This window comes from Vitis riparia, chromosome 2 (assembly GCF_004353265.1).
Source record: "Vitis riparia cultivar Riparia Gloire de Montpellier isolate 1030 chromosome 2, EGFV_Vit.rip_1.0, whole genome shotgun sequence".
Taxonomy (NCBI): Eukaryota; Viridiplantae; Streptophyta; class Magnoliopsida; order Vitales; family Vitaceae; genus Vitis; species Vitis riparia.
The window spans coordinates 3,371,449-3,390,951 of NC_048432.1; the positions used below are offsets into that span (position 1 = coordinate 3,371,449).

Sequence of the window (19,503 nt, forward strand, 5' to 3'; positions counted from 1 at the left end):
ATAATTGCTGGGCACCTCGACCTCCTGCTCCCTGCTCAAATCCACCCCCGCATCCTTGAACACTCGTGTCATGAAGCGGCCGTATGGGAGAATGCGTTTGGGCCTCTCGCAGCATGCCATCATGTGCATCATCATGACATGCCCGACGTCAATACGTCTCCCCGTCATAATCGAATCAATCAGGAATGCCTCCAGATAGGAAACCTCATCTCGATGACCGCCACGTGGTAGGAGGATGTACGCAATCATGTGGTGAAGGACTCGGCAGGTCACTGTCAGGCTATGTGCCAATGGTTTGCCCAATCCCGGGGCATTTGCAAGGCCGCACATCCTCTGAATCGCCTCTTTCGGATCGAAACCCAGCACCGTCGGCCAGGCCTTGGCATCATATACTCGGAGTCCACCAGGAGGAATGTCCAAAATGCGACAGATGCTCTCCGGGTCCAGATGGATCTGAACCCCTCTAACGATCGAAGTGATCGGTCCTCCATGTCCATATGTCACTCGTGAATAGAATGCCCTGACTAATGTCGGAAAAATGGGCTCTGAAATAGTCACTAAGGGCAGCCACCCCATGCGTGCAAAGAGGTTCTCAAACCCGAAATGCTGTAGATGGGCGAAATTAATATTTCTTCCTGCAACCACCTTCTTCTGGACGAAATGCTGCTTGTACCTCTGGTATTCGTCGACCGAAGTGAAAAGGCCAGTGTCGAACCTCGCCTTTCAGCGAGCCTCTGCCTGACCGTCCTGAGAAGCCTGAGCAGGGCACTTGCCCAGTGCCTTCGAGGCACCCCTGTCTCTCCTAGGCGCCATGAAACACTACAATAGAAGGGAGCACTGTGCTACAGGAACAAAGGGCCACACCTATGTCAAAACAAGGCCAATGAAAGAGCCGTGGTGCGCGGGAAGAGAAGACAAACCGCCTGTGACTCGCGATGAAGGAGGACCACTGCCAAACCTCATGCCCTAGGTCCAAAATGTGAACCCGCACCCCTCAAAACTCACTCCGAAGGCTTGCAACAGCTAGAAGGGCGTCGAAAGTGGGTGTGTGGAAGCTCAATCGGCAGATCCCTTCGACTAGCAGAGGATAACACTGAAGAAATTAAGCGCGGAAGGGTTTTTTAAACGTCACCCCGGCCAATCGGATATGAAACGGTTGACTCAGTAACATGTTCCAAGGTGTTTTGCACTTTTTAATATAATGCATTCATTTTTTTTTAATTTCATTCATTCGAAAAAAAAAATACATTTAGGAAACCTGTTTAATTCCTTTGTGTTTGGATTTTTTTTTTAAATTTAAATAATTCTTAGTTTTATTTAAAAAATAAAAATGTAATATAATTATAGAAAATAATATTACTTAATTTGTATATACTTTTTATAAAACAAAACAATATTAATAAACACTATCACTCTTTTGCATGTGTTTGGACATTTTAAGAACTTTATTTACATTTTTAGGATTAGTTTCCTATAAATATCATTGATTTCTTTAGGAACGGGGGATTGGAGAGAAAATAGAGGGGTAGTTTTGAGTTTGGATCCATTTTTTGAAATATTTTGGTTTTTTGTTCTTTATATTAACTAAAGAGTTGGAAAAGAGGTTGTATAATTCTCACTTCAAGTCCTATTATCATCTAGTTCTCAAAATTTTCATCACAAGTCATTATCATAGCAAAAACTAAAGGATTAAGATCTACCATCTAATAGGTTCTAACATTTTATCAATCACAGACAATTACTTTTAAAAACCCTTGTTTGTTTATTTGATTTTCATTGATTTCTATTCAATCCTTCCAATGGTTGAAAAATATTTATAAATGTAGTTGCGTTAATCTTATTATAAAAGATAATATAATCAACTTAATTTTTTTGTACATGTGAAGAATTAAGTGAAATCTTTCAAATAGTGAGTTGCAATTCTCTCTGTAGTCGGACTTCAATATATACAAGTCTTAGAAAATTAGACTTGAGGTGAGTTCCGGTTGCTAATGTTTATGAGATAATTTTTTTTTTTTTTTTTTTTTTAGAATATGTCAGTCTAAGGTGGGGTTTTAGATAAGGAATGAATTGACAAGGGAAAGAGAGTTGGATTAGTTACTGTTTACTTATAAAAGCTTAAGTTGTTAAATAGGGTCAATAACGAATATCAAGTTTATTTGGACTACAGTCCTAGGAATGATTTGATGAAGGGAATTGAAGTGATTAGTGAAATGAATTGACAAGAAAAATGAAATTGGTGAGGCTGGTGTGAAGTTATCAATTGACCGAAAATTTAAACTCATGACCTTCTTTCAAATAAGACTCTAACATGACGTTAGGGGTAGGAAGTCTGTGTTAAACTTTAATTTTGTTTTAACATTGTATGCAAAAATTAAGGAAAAAATACTATGCAAAGAAATTAAAAATAGAAAAATGATATTTCTTTTTTAAATATATTTTATTGTACAAAAATGATTAAATATCCTCCATCATTATCATGAAAAATTCATCATTCTATGTTATTCGAACTCAATACAAAAACACGCTTTACTGATTTAAATTGAAAAATATATGTATGAAGAATTATTCATTCTTATTACATAACTATGAAACTTAATTTGTTTTTAATGAAATAAAATATTATAATATAAATTAAAATAAGTAAAAACAAACTATTTGATGTTATTTTGATAAAAAAAGAAAGTGAAATGTTTTTAATGATTTCAAAATCAAAATCCTCCTTAACAGTATAGTGGAACCGATCGACCGTATATAGTCGACCGGTCGCAAGACAGACGTAGTGCCAAAATTCACCCTCTCTCATCCAGTAGCATGTCGAATCCTCCAGGAACTGGTCTACCGAATGTGGTCGACCGGTCTATCTCCGGACGAGGGTGTCATTTTGCATTCTCTCTCATCTAGTACCATGTGTTCGGCCGGCTGAATAAGGGTTCGACCGATTGATATACGGATGAAGCAAAGTATCGACCGGTCGTGAAATGTGCAAAACCGGTTATTTTGCTTTATCTCTCATCCAGAACATGTACTCGATCGGTCGAACAATTCCTACTTTCCGGTCAACGGGTACACATAGACCGGTTGACGGATAATTTGTTTTTTATTTGTCAAATATTGGTATGTTTTGTTAGAAGGGGAATGCAATTAAATGGTTAAAGCAAGGTCATCGGACGGTTCGTGGGGTCGCCATATATACACCTTCACTGTACTGAATAAATTGTAAACGATATGTACGAGAGTGTTGATGCATAGGTTTTTTATAGTTTGTAATGGCGGTGCCTTTTATTAGATGTTTTGAGAGAGTGAGGGAAAATGCGACTTCATCAGAACCTTCATTAAATATATAAGCCATAATATTCGCAATACAATGTCAGGAGTTGGTTTTTCATGTATAATGTACAATCATCAACTCTCTTCCTGATTAATTCTAATAATATTTAATTCTCCCTATTTACTTACAATGCAATGACAATCAACTTAAGTAAAAAAACAATCAAACTCCAACTAATCCCATAATTCCAGTGTTCATTTCCGCATATGGCACCAAAAAAAAATATTTAAAGAACTACATTTGTCCACCATAAATTACATACAAATGTGCTAACTTTATACAGTCTTATCACAAATTACAATCCCCTTTAATCTCTCCGAACACGGTCTCGGTGTGCATTTTGTGTTGAGAACAACATACTCCCCATAATCTTCAACCTGTAATGTTTCAACTTTCCCTGCATTCATTCAAGTTGATAGCAACAAATCAGCAAATTAATTAACTAGGCTTTTCTAACGATTTTAACATTAATGAGATAGTCATAGATAATTCCTCCTACGTACCACATCGATTGATTTGGAGAACCCCCCCATTGACCATAATTCCATGAATTTCATTACAAAAACTCCGCAATCGTGCCTACGTCAATATAATTACCAAAACGTTATTAAGTGTGGACTTATAAATAAGAGATGAACTTAAAATAAGTTGCAATCCTATACAATATCCCTGACTGCAAGGTCAACACTCACTCATTAGGTTGGAGGGGTACATCAGGTGTTATGAAATTGAATGTCCTCAAATCATAAGGTGATACCTCTTTTTTGTGGGCAGCCAACCACAGGACAACCTTGGCCTGAAACATTTATTAACGCAACAATTGAAATTTTTATGGGAAGACATACCTAACAAATTATTACTTGTTGCTTATTACTTTACCAGATTTTGTTGAACTCCACTCAACATTATCTTCTTCCTACCAGGACAAGAATCTAGCAGTTGGATTCTCCTGTTTGCTAGGTCATATACGTACAATGTCCAATGGTTCTTTATGAGAACCGGTAAGAAGACCTGCACCAATAGACTACCATTAAACATACATCTAAATATTGTACCTTCATGCAATAAAAATACAAATCCAAGCATTAAACATAGTAATCCACCTCGTTAACATTGACATATGGAATATCCATCTGATACAGATGTGGTTCAAAGCGTCCTATAACTGCCTCCCTCACTAAGTGTTTTGCTTGGGAGTGGATTACCATTTCCTACATGTCAAATAGGAGATAATATCAGGTTTGTCATTGTAAGTGATGCCTGATTCAAGACAAAAAATAAAGTTAAGCAAGGATTTAATGGAATAGTCATCATTACAGCTATGTAGGGGGATAGAAACAGTTTCGACTTCGGTTCATGTTCATACTGCAACAATCTACAGTAGGCATCAACGACCTGATTTCGTATATCATAAAAGTGTAAGCAACTAATTATATTAGAACCACACTTTCATTTTCAAACTTAAAATAATGCATAAAGAGGGATAAGAAGTGATATGCACGTCGTTTTCTATCCACCCATTCCCTTAGAAGCAGCCCAAATTGCCTCTGGTTAGGATAGTGTCATGCATAGACACTAGTTCCTCACTGTTACAAACACATACAATTTAGTTTTTGTGTTTTCACTATCATACAATGAGAGGAGTCTCACTGAAGTATGTTTTACCTAGCATCCAAATCCTCTCCAAATACCAGTGCAGCTGCTTGTTTTAGGTCGATTTTGATGGCAGATTGTTTGGTTTGTGGTTGGGATATGTATGGGGACAACAGGTTTGGAGCCATTCAATGCACTCGGCGTTTCCAAACGTTCCTATTTGTGGGGACAACATTATCTTCTGGTTGTTCTTCACCATCTGCAATACGAGATTTAGAACTAGTCAGCAAAGGTATACATTATGATTGGGTACTTGGGTTGTTAACCATATGGGTGTTTGCATAAATTTTATCACTTACCGCTTACTACATTAATGGGTACACTGGGCTGCAACTCATACTCAGGGGCGACAATGCGATCTGGTGTGTCTAGCACATGGTCTACAGCATGCGAAGCCATGTACTTATCACCAAGAAATGCATGGTCATCGGCTGTGGGAGTGTTGGCTGGTGCATAGCTAGAGTGACCACCCGTATCTGAAGTTACCCCACTATGTCTTCGAGTCTCTAACTTATGAATAAGGCCACGCATTATTCTCAACTGCTGTTGAATGCCCCGTTGATATTGGTCGATTGCTCATTCTGCATCATGATATTGATGCCATATTTCCTATGACATGATATTGATGTCAATCTTTGAGAACAAAATGTGACAACAACATATTTCTTTGTAGTTAAGAAGTAAAAATAAATTACAATGACAATGAAATGAACATTTATTAAGTTTTTAAAAAATTAACAGCTTACATCACTATTTTCAATATCAACATTTGTGTCATGGTCCACATTAGTCTCTAGCTCCATAGTTCTCTCAACGGTTGGAGATCTCTGGGACGCCTATAATTAGCACTGAAGATTAGTACTTAAATAATGAGTGTTATGCTGGTAATGACAATATATTTATGCATGCATCACTTACAAAATCAATCTCAGCATGTCTAAATGCTCCAAACTCCTTTATCTCAGCGACTAGTCGTCGCTTAATCAAATCATCAGTCCATGCCAATGCTGGGGGCACTGTAATGGGGACTTGGACTGAAGGAATTTGGAATTTAATGACATAATACAGCTACGTAATAAATACAAACATCAGTCGGCAAATGTGACTATGTTGTGCAATAAAATTATATAACAAAATGGAAGACAAAGACTGAATAAGTTCACTACCTGTAGAAATAAAACGCAGCCATGTACCCAAGAGGTGTTAGACTATTGGTATCGCCTAATTCCCTCAACCAGTTGGTCAAGCACAAACTGGGCCCAATTAACATCATTTCAGAATCCATCCTCATGGATGGTATGCCACAAGTTACGGCAACCATTGAGCCTAGACGTGAGGGCCAACAATGTGGCACATGCGTAGTAAATGAATGCTCTACGGAACTCCTCGCCTACAGGTAAGTTCAGGAGTTTCTCCTCGCATGCCCGAATAGTCCCAAATGGATGCTCCGATGATGTAGAAGTCACCTGTAAAATCCACCCTTCTGTTGGGAGGCCGAAAATGAGGCCAACATCGGTGGCTGTAACAGGATAGTGTTTTTGGGCTAAGAACTCTATCCGTCTAAATCCAACATTGAAATGTTGGATTAGAAAGATATAGATGTTGTGGCGCACCACTGTGCAGTTTAAGTTTAAGAGACCTCCAAATTGGAGGTCTCTTATGGCTTGTATTTTTTCCTCTGGTAACCGGTTATAGAGTTTCTTAAATCTTGCAGCTGAGCATCGTGTAAACATTGATGTGCCCTGCATGCAATTTTTGACAACATGGACGTGTTAGGAATAGCAACATTTTTGCAATTGGTAATGCAAAAAAATAAGTGAAAAAGTAAAGCTGTCATTTCTCAAAGTTACAAAGACTTGTCTGCTTGTATTTAGAAATAATATACAGCAGGGTAAGACATTAGATGGGGTTGGGTGCTACTAACAGTGAGATATCCTATAAGAGGGAGGATTGTAAACTTATGAATAAGCCTATATAGAATAGACAATAATAGTAAAAATGTACAGAATAGACTATAAAATTACAAAAATAAAAATGAGAATACTACATGATATATAAAAGAAAGAAATCAAATCAATTTATGGAAATAAATTGACTAATTCTATTAGAGAAAGAAAACATCAACAAATCAATGAATAATCCTATTTAATTCCCATTTAGATTGTAAGACAACTTGATAGAACAAAAATCCTTGGTAATGAATTTGTGATCTTCAACAACAACTAACAAATGGAGTAAACAGAAAATGCTATGGAAAAGCAGATTTCTTTCATTGCCTTAACATGCTTACAATAAAATGCTTGAAAAGGTGGAAATAAAAGCTCACAAACTGAAAGGCCTTGTATTCGTATTCCCTCGCACACACTGGGTTTTGTGTCAGGAATCATCTTTACAATAATTCTATTCCCCCAAGTGTTTTCCACTATACCGAACAACATGGTGGCTGCTAAGGGTCTTGCATTCATGGATGTGAGCAAGAGAAAAAACTCAAAGAGATCTCTTTGTTTTCCCTGTTCTTTTCATTCTTCTGGCTATTTAAAAGGGGTTTAACCTGCTCCTTTTGATACTTTTGACATACACAAAATCTAAAGGAACTGCTAGAGCAAGCACTTTGCTACTGCCATTGAACATGGACAAGGTTTGGAATCCAAGTTTCTGTTGAGAGTATTCCCACATGGTAATAACTATCATTGAAGAATTGTACACTATCATTTGATACCACGAATCATGTGTTTGACCAAAGTTCATTCAGACCTAAGTTGTTAGCTGAGTAAGGATTCATGGGAAAATAAATGAAAACTAGGACTATTAATCTAAACTTGTGAAAGTTTTGAGGCTTCAATCTGATTCAATGGGCATAATAATCTAAAATTTGCAGAATAGAGGAAGTGGCCATTTCAAATTATGTATTGATACACTATGAAATGCTACTACATAATTTTTTGTAGAATAGTAAACAAAGAGTATCTTTACGCTTGAAAACAAGAATAAATAAGGTGAATCCATGAGTGTTGGAGAATTAAATGAATGAAGAGGAGTTTGGAAACCATAAACTCCAATTGGTAGATGGCCAATACAACAAGAACATCAACTAAGGTAAGAAACATCGAACATAGTTTCAAGTAGAAGTTATGACACTGCTTGTTACACTTGGAACTTCAATAGCAGTTCGCCTTCATTACCATAGCATAGTAACTAGCATTAAGTTATGTGGTATGCCAATGCATCAGTCTTCAAACCAAAACATAGTTCACAACATACACTTATAATATCCTGCTTAATTACAAGTTTCTTGTTTGCCTAAGAAATGAAAATTGTAATATAAGGCAAGACTCAACTAGAGTTTCAACAACTTGGCTGCATACCCATTTACAGATGCCAAATTATCAGATATTTGAGAATATTGTGAGGCTTTAATTTCAAGACCTAAACTTCAAGAATTACAAAAATCTTTATAGAAAGAGGACTTAATTATTTGGAAAATATTTACAACAACAATAATAATCATCATCATCATGAAGCTAATTACGCCTTACGATCAGTTTAATTGCAATGCGAGTGGCAATTCAGGCTATGCTTATTACTTAATTGGTCCTGTTCCCGATCCGATTATGAAAATTATTCGTTGTAATACTAGCCTTAGGATTCCGGTTCTTCAATCAGTGGTGAATAGTCTCACTACCAATAACATCACCCTTGGTGAAGTTTTGACGGTGGGTTTCAATGTGAATTATAGTAACCCTTGTGAAGCCAAGTGTTCAGCATGTATTGCCTATGGTGGGCAATGTGGATATGACTATGATAAGAAAGAACCCATTTGTATTTGCAGTGATCGGATTTGTCATGTACGAGGTATTCAAGCTTGCTCCATGTTACTCATTTTTCTTTGTAAGTGATTTTAATTGTGGTATAGGTTATGGAGAATGGTTGGGAGACGATTAGGATGATTAGTCCAGTCCTGATAGCTTTTTCTTAATGGAATGAACTCATTTTTGGTCTATAGATGGTTTAGGATTGATGCTTTGCAATGGTCCGGGTTTTGCTGCAAACCCTGTTTTCACCATTCTTTCACTTAAAATGCACATACGTCATTCCATTTTAGACAACTTGGCCTGGACAACCTACATGCTAAGGTCCTGGATTGCAACCAAACTTGATCTAATTCTGCCCCAAAGCGTGCTCTTAAAGTCTGATTAGAGGAAAGGTTGTAAAAGCAAATAATGTAATCAACCCCAATCCCCGAATTGTAAGTGAATTGTTTATCCTTGAAAAGAAATTACTAAATACATGTCCTAGCCCATATAGATGTAGGCAATATAGGATTCCAGTTATGCAACCCAACTCAATCTTAACCTTGTTTGTTCTATTTGATGGATGGTTGAATTCTCTGAACAGAGTGAAATTTGGCAAACTTGGGTCAACCCAATTTTGCATTTTATGTCTCAGAATTATAATGCACGCATTCTCTTCTCAACCTTGAAATAAAGGAGATGAAAGAAAAAAGGTTTATATGTTCTTTGTATACGTACTTGTCAGTGAACTCATTCTTTTTTGCTTTGTTTAGGGGCTAGAGAACTTCTTCCAACTCTGCTCTCAAGTGTCTAGCTTATTAGATTAATAGATGCTAACACAGTGCTTGAACATCTTTCTGGCTCATGATTTCTACTCTTGTTAATAGCACAAACTTCCTTAGTTAAACATACATCTATATTTTTGGCTCAAGATAAAATAAAGTATGTAATTCCTTGGTAGATGAGAAACTGTTATTTCAGTCTGAATTTTCAATCTTTCTACAGGTGTTTGGTACTCAATTCTACATCATGTTTGATTTCAGTGAGGGCTGACTTTCTTTTGGTATCTTAATTTGGTACAGAAGAAGAGGAAAACTATGTTAAGATTTGGTCACTTAAGTTCTGCTAATTCCTGTTTGCTTTTGCATTCTGAATTTTGTTTATTGTTTTTTATGAATGTTTTTTTATCTATTACTTAACTTTTTCCCATGTCGTGCTCTTAGTGTTGCTATCTTTCTAATTGATTTCAAGCCAACAATCTTACTGGTGAAGGTGTCTGGCTGCCGAGTCTGCTAAATCTAGATTGTATGAGACTGTGTCAGACAGACCATCAAACCTCCCTAGTTTGCGAGAAAATGGAGCCCCCACAATAACACTATCACATATCCTTCCTTTAGTACACTGCCAAGGGGGAAAAAAAACACCCTACTTACCAGTATGTCTTTAACAATAGCATCTCAATTTGCAAAGAGATTCTGGTCAACAAATGCATATAATGTTTTATAATTGTTTCTGTATCGACACTTTCTACATCCATCACCTGCTTCCATTTAATTGAAGCAGGTCAACAAACGCATTAAAATCCTACCCTAAGAGGAGAATTTCTGCCTTATCGCATTAGATTCCCAATTATTTAATTGAATTTTTTTGAGGTACAAGTCAAGAAAACTCCTACAAGGGATTACAATCATATGTGCCAAATTGTCACGGAGAGCACCATTTCATCTATTTTAAAGGCTGGATATAGAGTTGAGAGAATTAGAATGCGGTTGTAAAAAATAACTCTTGGTCCGTATAGAAAATCAAATTTCATTTTTTCACTGAAATAAGCCAAATAAAGGCCAAAGAGGAAAATAAACACAATCAAATTTCATATATTTCGAGATTAAAAATTTGGGGATAGAGATTAAAAATAAAGGCCAAAGAGTATGATGAACCATACCGAGAGTGGGAGTGAACTGGCAGCAGAACCATCTAGGTCATTACCAGCCATTGTTAATATTATAACTGCATCATTGGGCATAGAAAAGTAGAATGTTATGCACAACTAAACTGACCAACTGAATAACTAGACAGACAGCAAGTATAGTACAATATTATGAAAGTTCAGCTATGTGACAAGAAAAATGCACGCATCCAATGATGTGAGTAGGATATACTTAAAATAGGGAAGTGAAAGTATACATCAAGTTAAAGGATACCACATTGAAAGTGCAATTTCAAATTAAATCAGTAATGAAAGCAACTCCAAATAATGAATAAAAGTAGTCTTATAAAAAATAAAAATAAAAAGTAGTGCATCGTGTCTATAATAAGGACAATACATAACATCCAAAAGCAACAACCCCATGACCATAAAGCAAATAATGGAACAATGAGGGATCGTACACAAAATGAAAACCTTACAAGCAAAGAAATGAACATGTCACGGCAATGGATTATTACATTTAGACCGATTGTGACCTATGCCATTGCATCGAGAGCAATGAATAGCTCTCTTATGGCTAAATTGTGACTCAATACGCCTTTGTCGGGGTCTTCCTGGAGGACGTCTCACTTGTGGGGGTTGGAGACTAGGAAATACGTTGCTTTGACCATCTTGCAAAGTCCCAGCCTCACAAACTTTAGGCATGTTGTGTGTTGGTAATGGTTGAAACTGACCCGAGTAAATCAAATGTTGGGTGGAGACTTTAAAACATGGGTCGATATAGTCATACACATCATGTCTCAATGTGCGGATCATAGCACATACATGTGGACATGGCAACCCGGACATTTGCCATGTTAGACATGTACACTTATGTTGTTGCATATCCACAACCAAATAAACATCTCCAGTAAAAACCTTGAACGTCCTACCCAAATAGGGCATCACAGTAATCGGAGCATATCTCATGATATTTGACATTAGCTTTTCCTTTGTTTTGGGTCCAACCACGCTCTTCCACTTATCTGTACCACGCATATGGGTGTCCAACATGGCTACAAGCTTATCCATGTGCATCATCAACAACGTATAAATTGTTTGGTGTCGTTCCTCTCTTAACCACGCATTGAAGGACTCTGCAATATTAGTTGTCATTTTATCCTAACGTTTTTTTAAGGAACTTTGACATCGCCCAATGCTCCGGACTATTCTCCGCAACCCACTTTGCTAGGTTGCCATTAAAACGCACAAGTTTTTCAAATGCCTCATTGTAGTCTATATCCAATCGAGCATATGCAATGTTGTCTAAAAGCAACAAAGCATCTTCTTTCTCTTTCTTTCCCCTAATCTTTTTCCTGTTGAAGAAGCTTGAAAACTTCTCTTTCACATGTTGATAACAATAGACGTGATTTTCTACCCCAAACAACTCCGAAACACTACGCAATATCCCTTGATGTCTATCTGATATAATAATTACTTCTTGACCATCTAGGATCCCCTTCAATTTCTCCAAGAACCAATACCAATCCTCATAATTTTCTGAACCAACCACACCCAAGGCTAGAGGGAACATTCCATCATCTGCATCATATGCAATGGCAGACAAAAGAGCTCCTTTGTATGGACCACTTAGGTGGCAAGAATCAATAGCCAATACTGGTCGACACCCCATGGTGAACCCTTGAATTGAAAATGCATGGGCAATGAACAATTGCTTGAAGTGACCTTCATGAGAAGTGTACTCGGCAATAGTTCCAGGGTTAATTTCCCTTAGCCTATGGCATAACCAAGGCAAAAACGCGTAGGACGCACGTGGAGATCCATATACACGCTCTTTTGCCTTCTCTTTAAGATGCCATGCTTGGTTATAAGTCAATTGAACTCCATGATCACGTTCAAAATCCTTGCAAATTTTTCGAGGAAGGTATTCTAGAGTTGTTCTAAACACGTCTTCAACAACAACAGCACCTCTCTTGGAAGAAACCCGCACCTTGGATGAACACTCGTCTTGAGCTATATGATTATGATTAACTTGGTAAGTATAAACTCGCAATATTTCATTTCTTTCAACAGCATGAGCTGTTATCTTCCAAGGACAATCCTCAACCGAACACTTTACTGACATATGAGTAGGTGAATTTTTCTTGTACTTGTATTGAAACCTTCCAGCTAATGACATTTGGTATATTGCATTCCGAAACTCATCTACATTCTTAAATGTATGTCTGGAACCTAATATTGCCTCACCAAATCGATTCGATTCCAAAGGGGTGTACTCACTATCTTCACAACGCGATGCAAAACCTCTTGATAACATCATAGTATTAGGACTTGCATCGCATGATGCATTAGACGAAGGAAACGTAGGATGTGGACCTCTACATTTACATTCATAACCAAAATTAGACTACATAATGCATAAAATTGATATTCATAAAATTTTAAATATACATCCAAGTGAAAACGCATTACCCAAGTGCCAACTGTGTATTCGGTATATTTGCCCCTATGGCTTCCACACCGGGTGACTCGACTATGTACACATTTGCAAAGTCACCACTGTGGGAAACCACGTTATCCAAGTTGTCCTCATCTTCTAAATCTTGGATGACTCTAGGGTTAAACTTGAGGGTGTAGTGCATCCTCCTCACATGAAGGGAAATGTTGAATTTTTCTAAGACCTTGTGAATGAATTCTTCAAATGTCATTCCTTTATAAATGTGAATACCTTTGCTTCTTCCACCAACATATTCCCAAAGGCCATCATTTTTTTGGACAAGTTTGCCTCCCACGAAAATATAATAGTATATTCTATTTGTGGCATCCATCAACCTATTGAAATAAAGCACAAATTTATATTGTTGAACAAACAATAATGCATATTCAATGTAATCTTAAATTTTTTTTCATCTCACAATATACTATGTTCCCATACAAAAAAGTTATATTTTAAAAAATGTATATACAAAAAAATGTAACTTTAAAGTCTTAAAAAGTAATTTTTGTTGCTCCTTTTGATTATTCTAACCATTGTCAACAGTAAGATTATTTTAAGATAGGCACTAATAAACAAACAGTGAGTTGAACTAAGATATGAACATCGAGCTTCTCTCTTCTCTTGGACTGATAAATACTACCTAACCTAAACAAAACTAAAAATAATAATAAAAATAAAAAACAAAAATGAGAAATGTAAAACTGAAATGGAAATTAAAAGATTGAAATTAATAGATTAAAAAAAATCATTAAATTAAAACTAAAAAAGGCTATAAAAGGAAAAAAAAAATGAAAGATTACAACTAAAAACTATGTTATTTCTACTCCTACTTCTAAAAACAAATCTCTAACTTATTTTCCCTATCATTCCCCTTTACTTATATATTCATAGTTCACATTTTTATAAGCAAAAACCTCTCTCTCCAACTACTTTAGTGCTACCCAATTTGTCACTACTACTTACCTATGCTAATAATCTAATCGTGTCAATACTTGGAACTTTAAGACAGAACATCACAACAATATTTAGTAAAGTAGGAGGATTTCGTGTCTGATTCGACATAATACTCCAGAACATATATATATATATATATATATATATACACCAAAAACATTGGAATTATGGAACTATAAGACATTCAATAGCAAATAATCCCCCACGTTTTATTAAGCTCTGACCTATACTTACACTAGGTAGAAAACAAATTCTCATTCTCACTCAAACCCTTAGACAATTTCTGTTGGTACTACTATATCAGACATGCCTACAAACTTATTCAAAGAGAATGGAGATATTTAAATATTAATTATAAAGCGTTGCTTTTCAAAATAATATGAAGAGATAATAGCCTAAAAAATGTAACAAATACAGAATTCTCTTCTAAACTATCATGTCCTACTTTAGATGATTCATACAAAACCATAAGCAATAGTTTAACACATTTAAGGTTTAAGGGTAAAAAAACTAACAGATAAAAAGAGATAAATCTGTTACTTGTGCCTACATCTCAAGCCAAGGCACCATAAGAAAACTTTAGGGTTTTTAGGTTTTCCATTTCCCCTTTCCATTTTTCCTCTCTCGGTTTTCTAGCAACCAATTAAACAATTATAAATTATTTTCAAGTATATATGACAATTTTTCACAAATATTTTTTTGAATTTAAAATATACAAATAGCATGAAAAAAAAATCTAAAAAAATTACAAAAATAAAATCAGATCGATTAAGCCATGAATCATGAGTTGCAGGTAAAGTGCATTTTCTATATTCTCAAGGCTTAAAGAAAAAATTATGGTTCAAAATTTTTCCTTCTTTTTCTCATTATTTTCTCAGCATCCGAATAATAGTATCAAACCAAGAAGTCAATTATTGAATGGGAACAGTAACTTGAACTCCGGAGATCAAGTTGAACACAGTTTAGAGATTTGGACTAAGAAAATTTAGGTCGAGATTTAGGCAATCTACTAACCTCAAATATGCAACAAGAGAGACCCAACTGAAATCCATACCTTATTCAAATTTTCGAGAGAGACGAATGCGAGAAAAAATGAAAGAGCCGCAGAGATTGAGATGCAAGCGATGGAGGTGCTCGGGATGAAGAGAAGAAAACGACTTCTAGGCTTGAAATGCTGAAGAGAGACCAAAATTTAGGCAATCTACTAACCTCAAATATGCAACAAGAGAGACCCAACTGAAATCCATACCTTATTCAAATTTTCAAGAGAGACGAATGCAAGAAAAAATGAAAGAGCCGTAGAGATTGAGATGCAAGCGATGGAGGTGCTCGGAAGGAAGAGAAGAAAATGGCTTCTAGGCTTGAAATGTTGAAGAGAGACCAAAATTAGGGCAAAATTCCAAAAAGCCGCAGAGATTGAGATGCAAGCGATGGAGAAACTCGGGAGGAACAGAAAAAACAGCTTCTAGGCAAATAAAAAAATGACTTCTAGGCAGAGAAGAAAATGGCTTATAGGCTTGAAATGCTGAAGAGAGCAAAATTAGGGCAAAATTCCAAAGAGCCGCAGAGATTGAGATGCAAGCGATGGAGGAACTCAGGATGAAGAGAAGAAAACGGCTTCTAGGCTTGAAATATGAAGAGACACCAAAATTAGGGCAAAATTCCAACCTGGATTTTTTTGTTTATTATTATTTTTTTTTCATAATCAGCAAAGGTTATTTTTGGAATTAATAAAAGTGCATATCCTTCTTTTTAATTTTGACACTTTCTATGGGTTTTTAGCTTAAATGGGTCGGTTAGATGGACCATTTGTTAATTTTTGGGCCCAGTTGGGCCCAAAACACAATTCTCCCTTTTTTCATCCTTAGCATTTCTCTTAGGTTCCAAAAATCCATTTTTGCCAATAAGATAAGATGTCATTTTCTTGAGCATGCAATTCTCATCTCCCCTTATTTTTAAAATGTTTTAAAATAAGCAAGAATCGAATTTTGTAATTCCAAGTGATGGAATTTATGGAATTGATTCATGCAAAAATAAATTGGGTTTTTGTGAGGGCCCAACATCAGTGAATGTTGACTTTGAAAATAAAATTGAGTGAAGTGTGATATCTGATGATTTATTATTATGTTTAATGATGCATGTGACTTATTTTATGATCATTGTTTTGCACTAACCGCATTTCTTGATAGCGCATTATGGTTCGCTACTAAGGTACCCCACTCACTCTCACTTTGATTGTCTTCCATGCATGCTTTGGCTTTCAGAGTGTGATCATGTTGATATCCATTGATTTCCCTACCGATTGTCATAATTGTCTCATTTCATTAGTAGAGACCTGTTTTTAGGGATTTAAAGGAGTGTTACGGTTTTTACCGTATCTTCCTGATAAGCAACTTGACCCTCGAACCTTTTTTTTTTTTTTGTTTTTCACAAACCACTTTTCAAAATAAAGAGTCGCACTTAGGGTTTTCTTTCTTATTTTATTTACCCTTTAAAAATAAAACAAAAATAAGTAGTGACTCCAAGTCATTTTCTAAAAAAATAAATCATTTTTAAATAAATAAATAAAAAGACCTCGCCATTGAGTGGCAGCGCATGAGCGAAAATGCGGGGTCCACAAAAAGATATATATACATATATAATAAGATTATTGTAAGATACAAACAAATAAAATCTATTTTCATGTGATTATTTTGAATTGTAGAAGTCCTTTCTATAAGGTAGTATGATAATTATAACAACAACAATGATAATAATAGAAGAGATTACTTTTCCTTGCGTGCCTTAAAACTATGAATAAATATCTTTTATTATTTGAAGTCATTTTCAATTTGTACAAGTCATGTACGTAGTCCACAATGAATGAGACGCTGATAACTTCAAAACCTAAGAATATTGAAAATGGGTGCAGACTTTTTCAATTGTTGACATATCCGCAAGCCAAGGGATCTGCTCTAGCTGGGTGGAATGTCCACAACCTGACAGAGAAATAGAATTTTGAGGCCCCGATATGATCCCTAAAGCCAGATATAAAATCAGAATCTCGGGATCTCTTCGAATTGTATATGTTATATTATGCGTAAAAGAAAAAAAAAAAAGCCACATAATTCAATTAATTTTATGTTCATATTAAATGGAATTTTGTACATAATTCACATAGGCGGATAAATAAGCATGCTCTAGAATTATGAGATCTTCTCTTCTGAAGTCCCTTGATGACGCCCATACTTTTATATTTTAAATTTTTTCTATAAAAAACATTTAAAAGTGATTCATGAAAATTTATTTTAAAATTTTAAAATTTAAAAACAGAAGTATGATGAAGCCAGGCCATTTTTTGGGAGAACTATGGTGACATACATTAATTCAAAAATATATAAGTATATTTTTTAGGATTCCAACTTTCCCATTTCATCCCAAACACACAATGGATAAAATAATTTCTAAAATAAGCATTTAAATAACAACTAAATGAATTGTCCCTTTTTAAAATCTTTGATATGATAAATCATAATTGAAAGTGTTTGATATATACCCTTTTATTTCTACTTTTCCTTCTTTTTTTCTTTTTTTATATGATCAAGTTGCCACACTTTCTCTTATGAAAGCTCTTTAATTTCAATATGAACATAAATGTAGTCTTAGGTATGTAATAACTATATCTTGAAAAAAAAAAAAGTACATGCCTCAAAAAAATAAATACATCTCTTGTAAACATACTCATAATCTAAAGAAAAATAAATACATTCCTTTAAAAAATAAGTATATTATATTTCCTTTAAAAAAATATGTAGATTAATATTTTACTATAAATTGCTAATGAACTTTCCATTATTTGTACATTTCTAAAAACAAATAATAATAATAAGTACATAATATATAAATTATGTACATTAATGTTTTATCATAAATTTCTCATGGACTTTCACTTATTTACGTCAATCTAAATAAGTTTATCCTTAAAAAAATAAGCACATGCTTCCAAAAAGTAAGAATATCCTTTAGAAAATGCATTCCTCAAAAAATAAGTTCATTGTATATAAATTATATACATTAACATTTGACAATTATTTGCTAATAAATTTTCAATTATATACATTATCTGGATCTTTGATCATGATAAACACATTAATCAACGACTTACAGGACTATGTTTGTACATTTTAATTATTTCATTTTCATATTCCATTTAAAAATTATTCAAATTATACAAATCATCATAATAATTTTTTAATATATATATCATAATTTCTTTTATATGTTGAATATTAATTATATTTTAAATTCTTAAATTATGTATATTATTATCGAATATCATTAATTATATTAAATTATATCATTTTTTTTAATAAATAACTTCATTATGTATTATTGCTTTTTTTTTCTTCAAAATTTTCATTGATATTTGTTGATAATTTTGTGTTTTAAGTTTTACAATAAAAAAACTTTAATAAATATATTATTGCTTATTTTATCATGTTTCAGAGTTTTTTTTTTTTCAATATTTTCATGAGTTTTAATCATTTTTTTTCATTGATATTTTGTGTCAAAATATTCACAAATATTTTCTTATATACCCTCATATCTATAAAATCGAGTTATTAATATATCTATCAAAACTGATATTTTCATCATTGCTCACAAATTATATTTTATATCTTTATTTATTTCGTTTTTCATCAAACTCTCACTTCACATTCTAGGCTACAAGACTACAACTTGACAATTTCTAGAGCACGAACATATTTGAAATTTGAGACATTGACGGAAAATGAATCCTTTTTCTTTTAAAAAAAATATTAAATTAAAAATATATGACCAAAACTGAAAAAAAAAAAAAAAAAAAAAAACGTGTATAAAGGATAATATATATATATATAGACCCCCTCTCACGAGACCAGAAGGCTATTAGTTTTTTTTAGGATTTTTATAGCATGGGAGGAATGCTATTTCACCACCCGGAGGAGCTGGCAGCACACAGGAGATAAGTGGGGGGCCCCCTCTTCCCTACGCTCGGGAAATCAGCAGCGGAGACAAGGACGACCATGCTCATGGTCAGGGACGCCATCCTTGCTGACGAGGGGAGCAGGAGGAGGCAGGTAGTGGCTTGCTGTGGAAGATGGAAACAGGAGGAGATAAAAAGGAGGTTTTTGGCTTCAAGCGGAGGGATCGAGAGCAGAGGAGGGGGAGAAAACTAGAAAGGATCTGAAGATCCATTCAGCCGGGGGTTCTTGGTCCAGGTATGCTTTTTATTTTTAGTTTGTTTTGCTTCCCCTATTTTGAACTGCCCTCCCCTGTTTCTAATCACTTGTGGATTCCTTTGGCATTTGATGACAGCTTGTGCACTCTG

General features: G+C 34.9%; 1 protein-coding gene across 1 annotated transcript; it reads right to left on the reverse strand.

Annotated features, from left to right (window-relative positions):
- Window positions 1–3,571: 3,571 nt before the first annotated feature.
- Window positions 3,572–19,221, reverse strand: LOC117906454. The gene is made up of 5 exons (XM_034819479.1): window positions 19,109–19,221; window positions 15,535–15,592; window positions 15,208–15,339; window positions 3,835–3,910; window positions 3,572–3,728 (listed from the first exon to the last, which is right to left on the reverse strand). The coding sequence occupies exons 1-5, from the start codon at window positions 19,219–19,221 to the stop codon at window positions 3,607–3,609; spliced, it is 501 nt and encodes a 166-aa protein (XP_034675370.1). The 3' UTR covers window positions 3,572–3,606.
- Window positions 19,222–19,503: the final 282 nt, after the last annotated feature.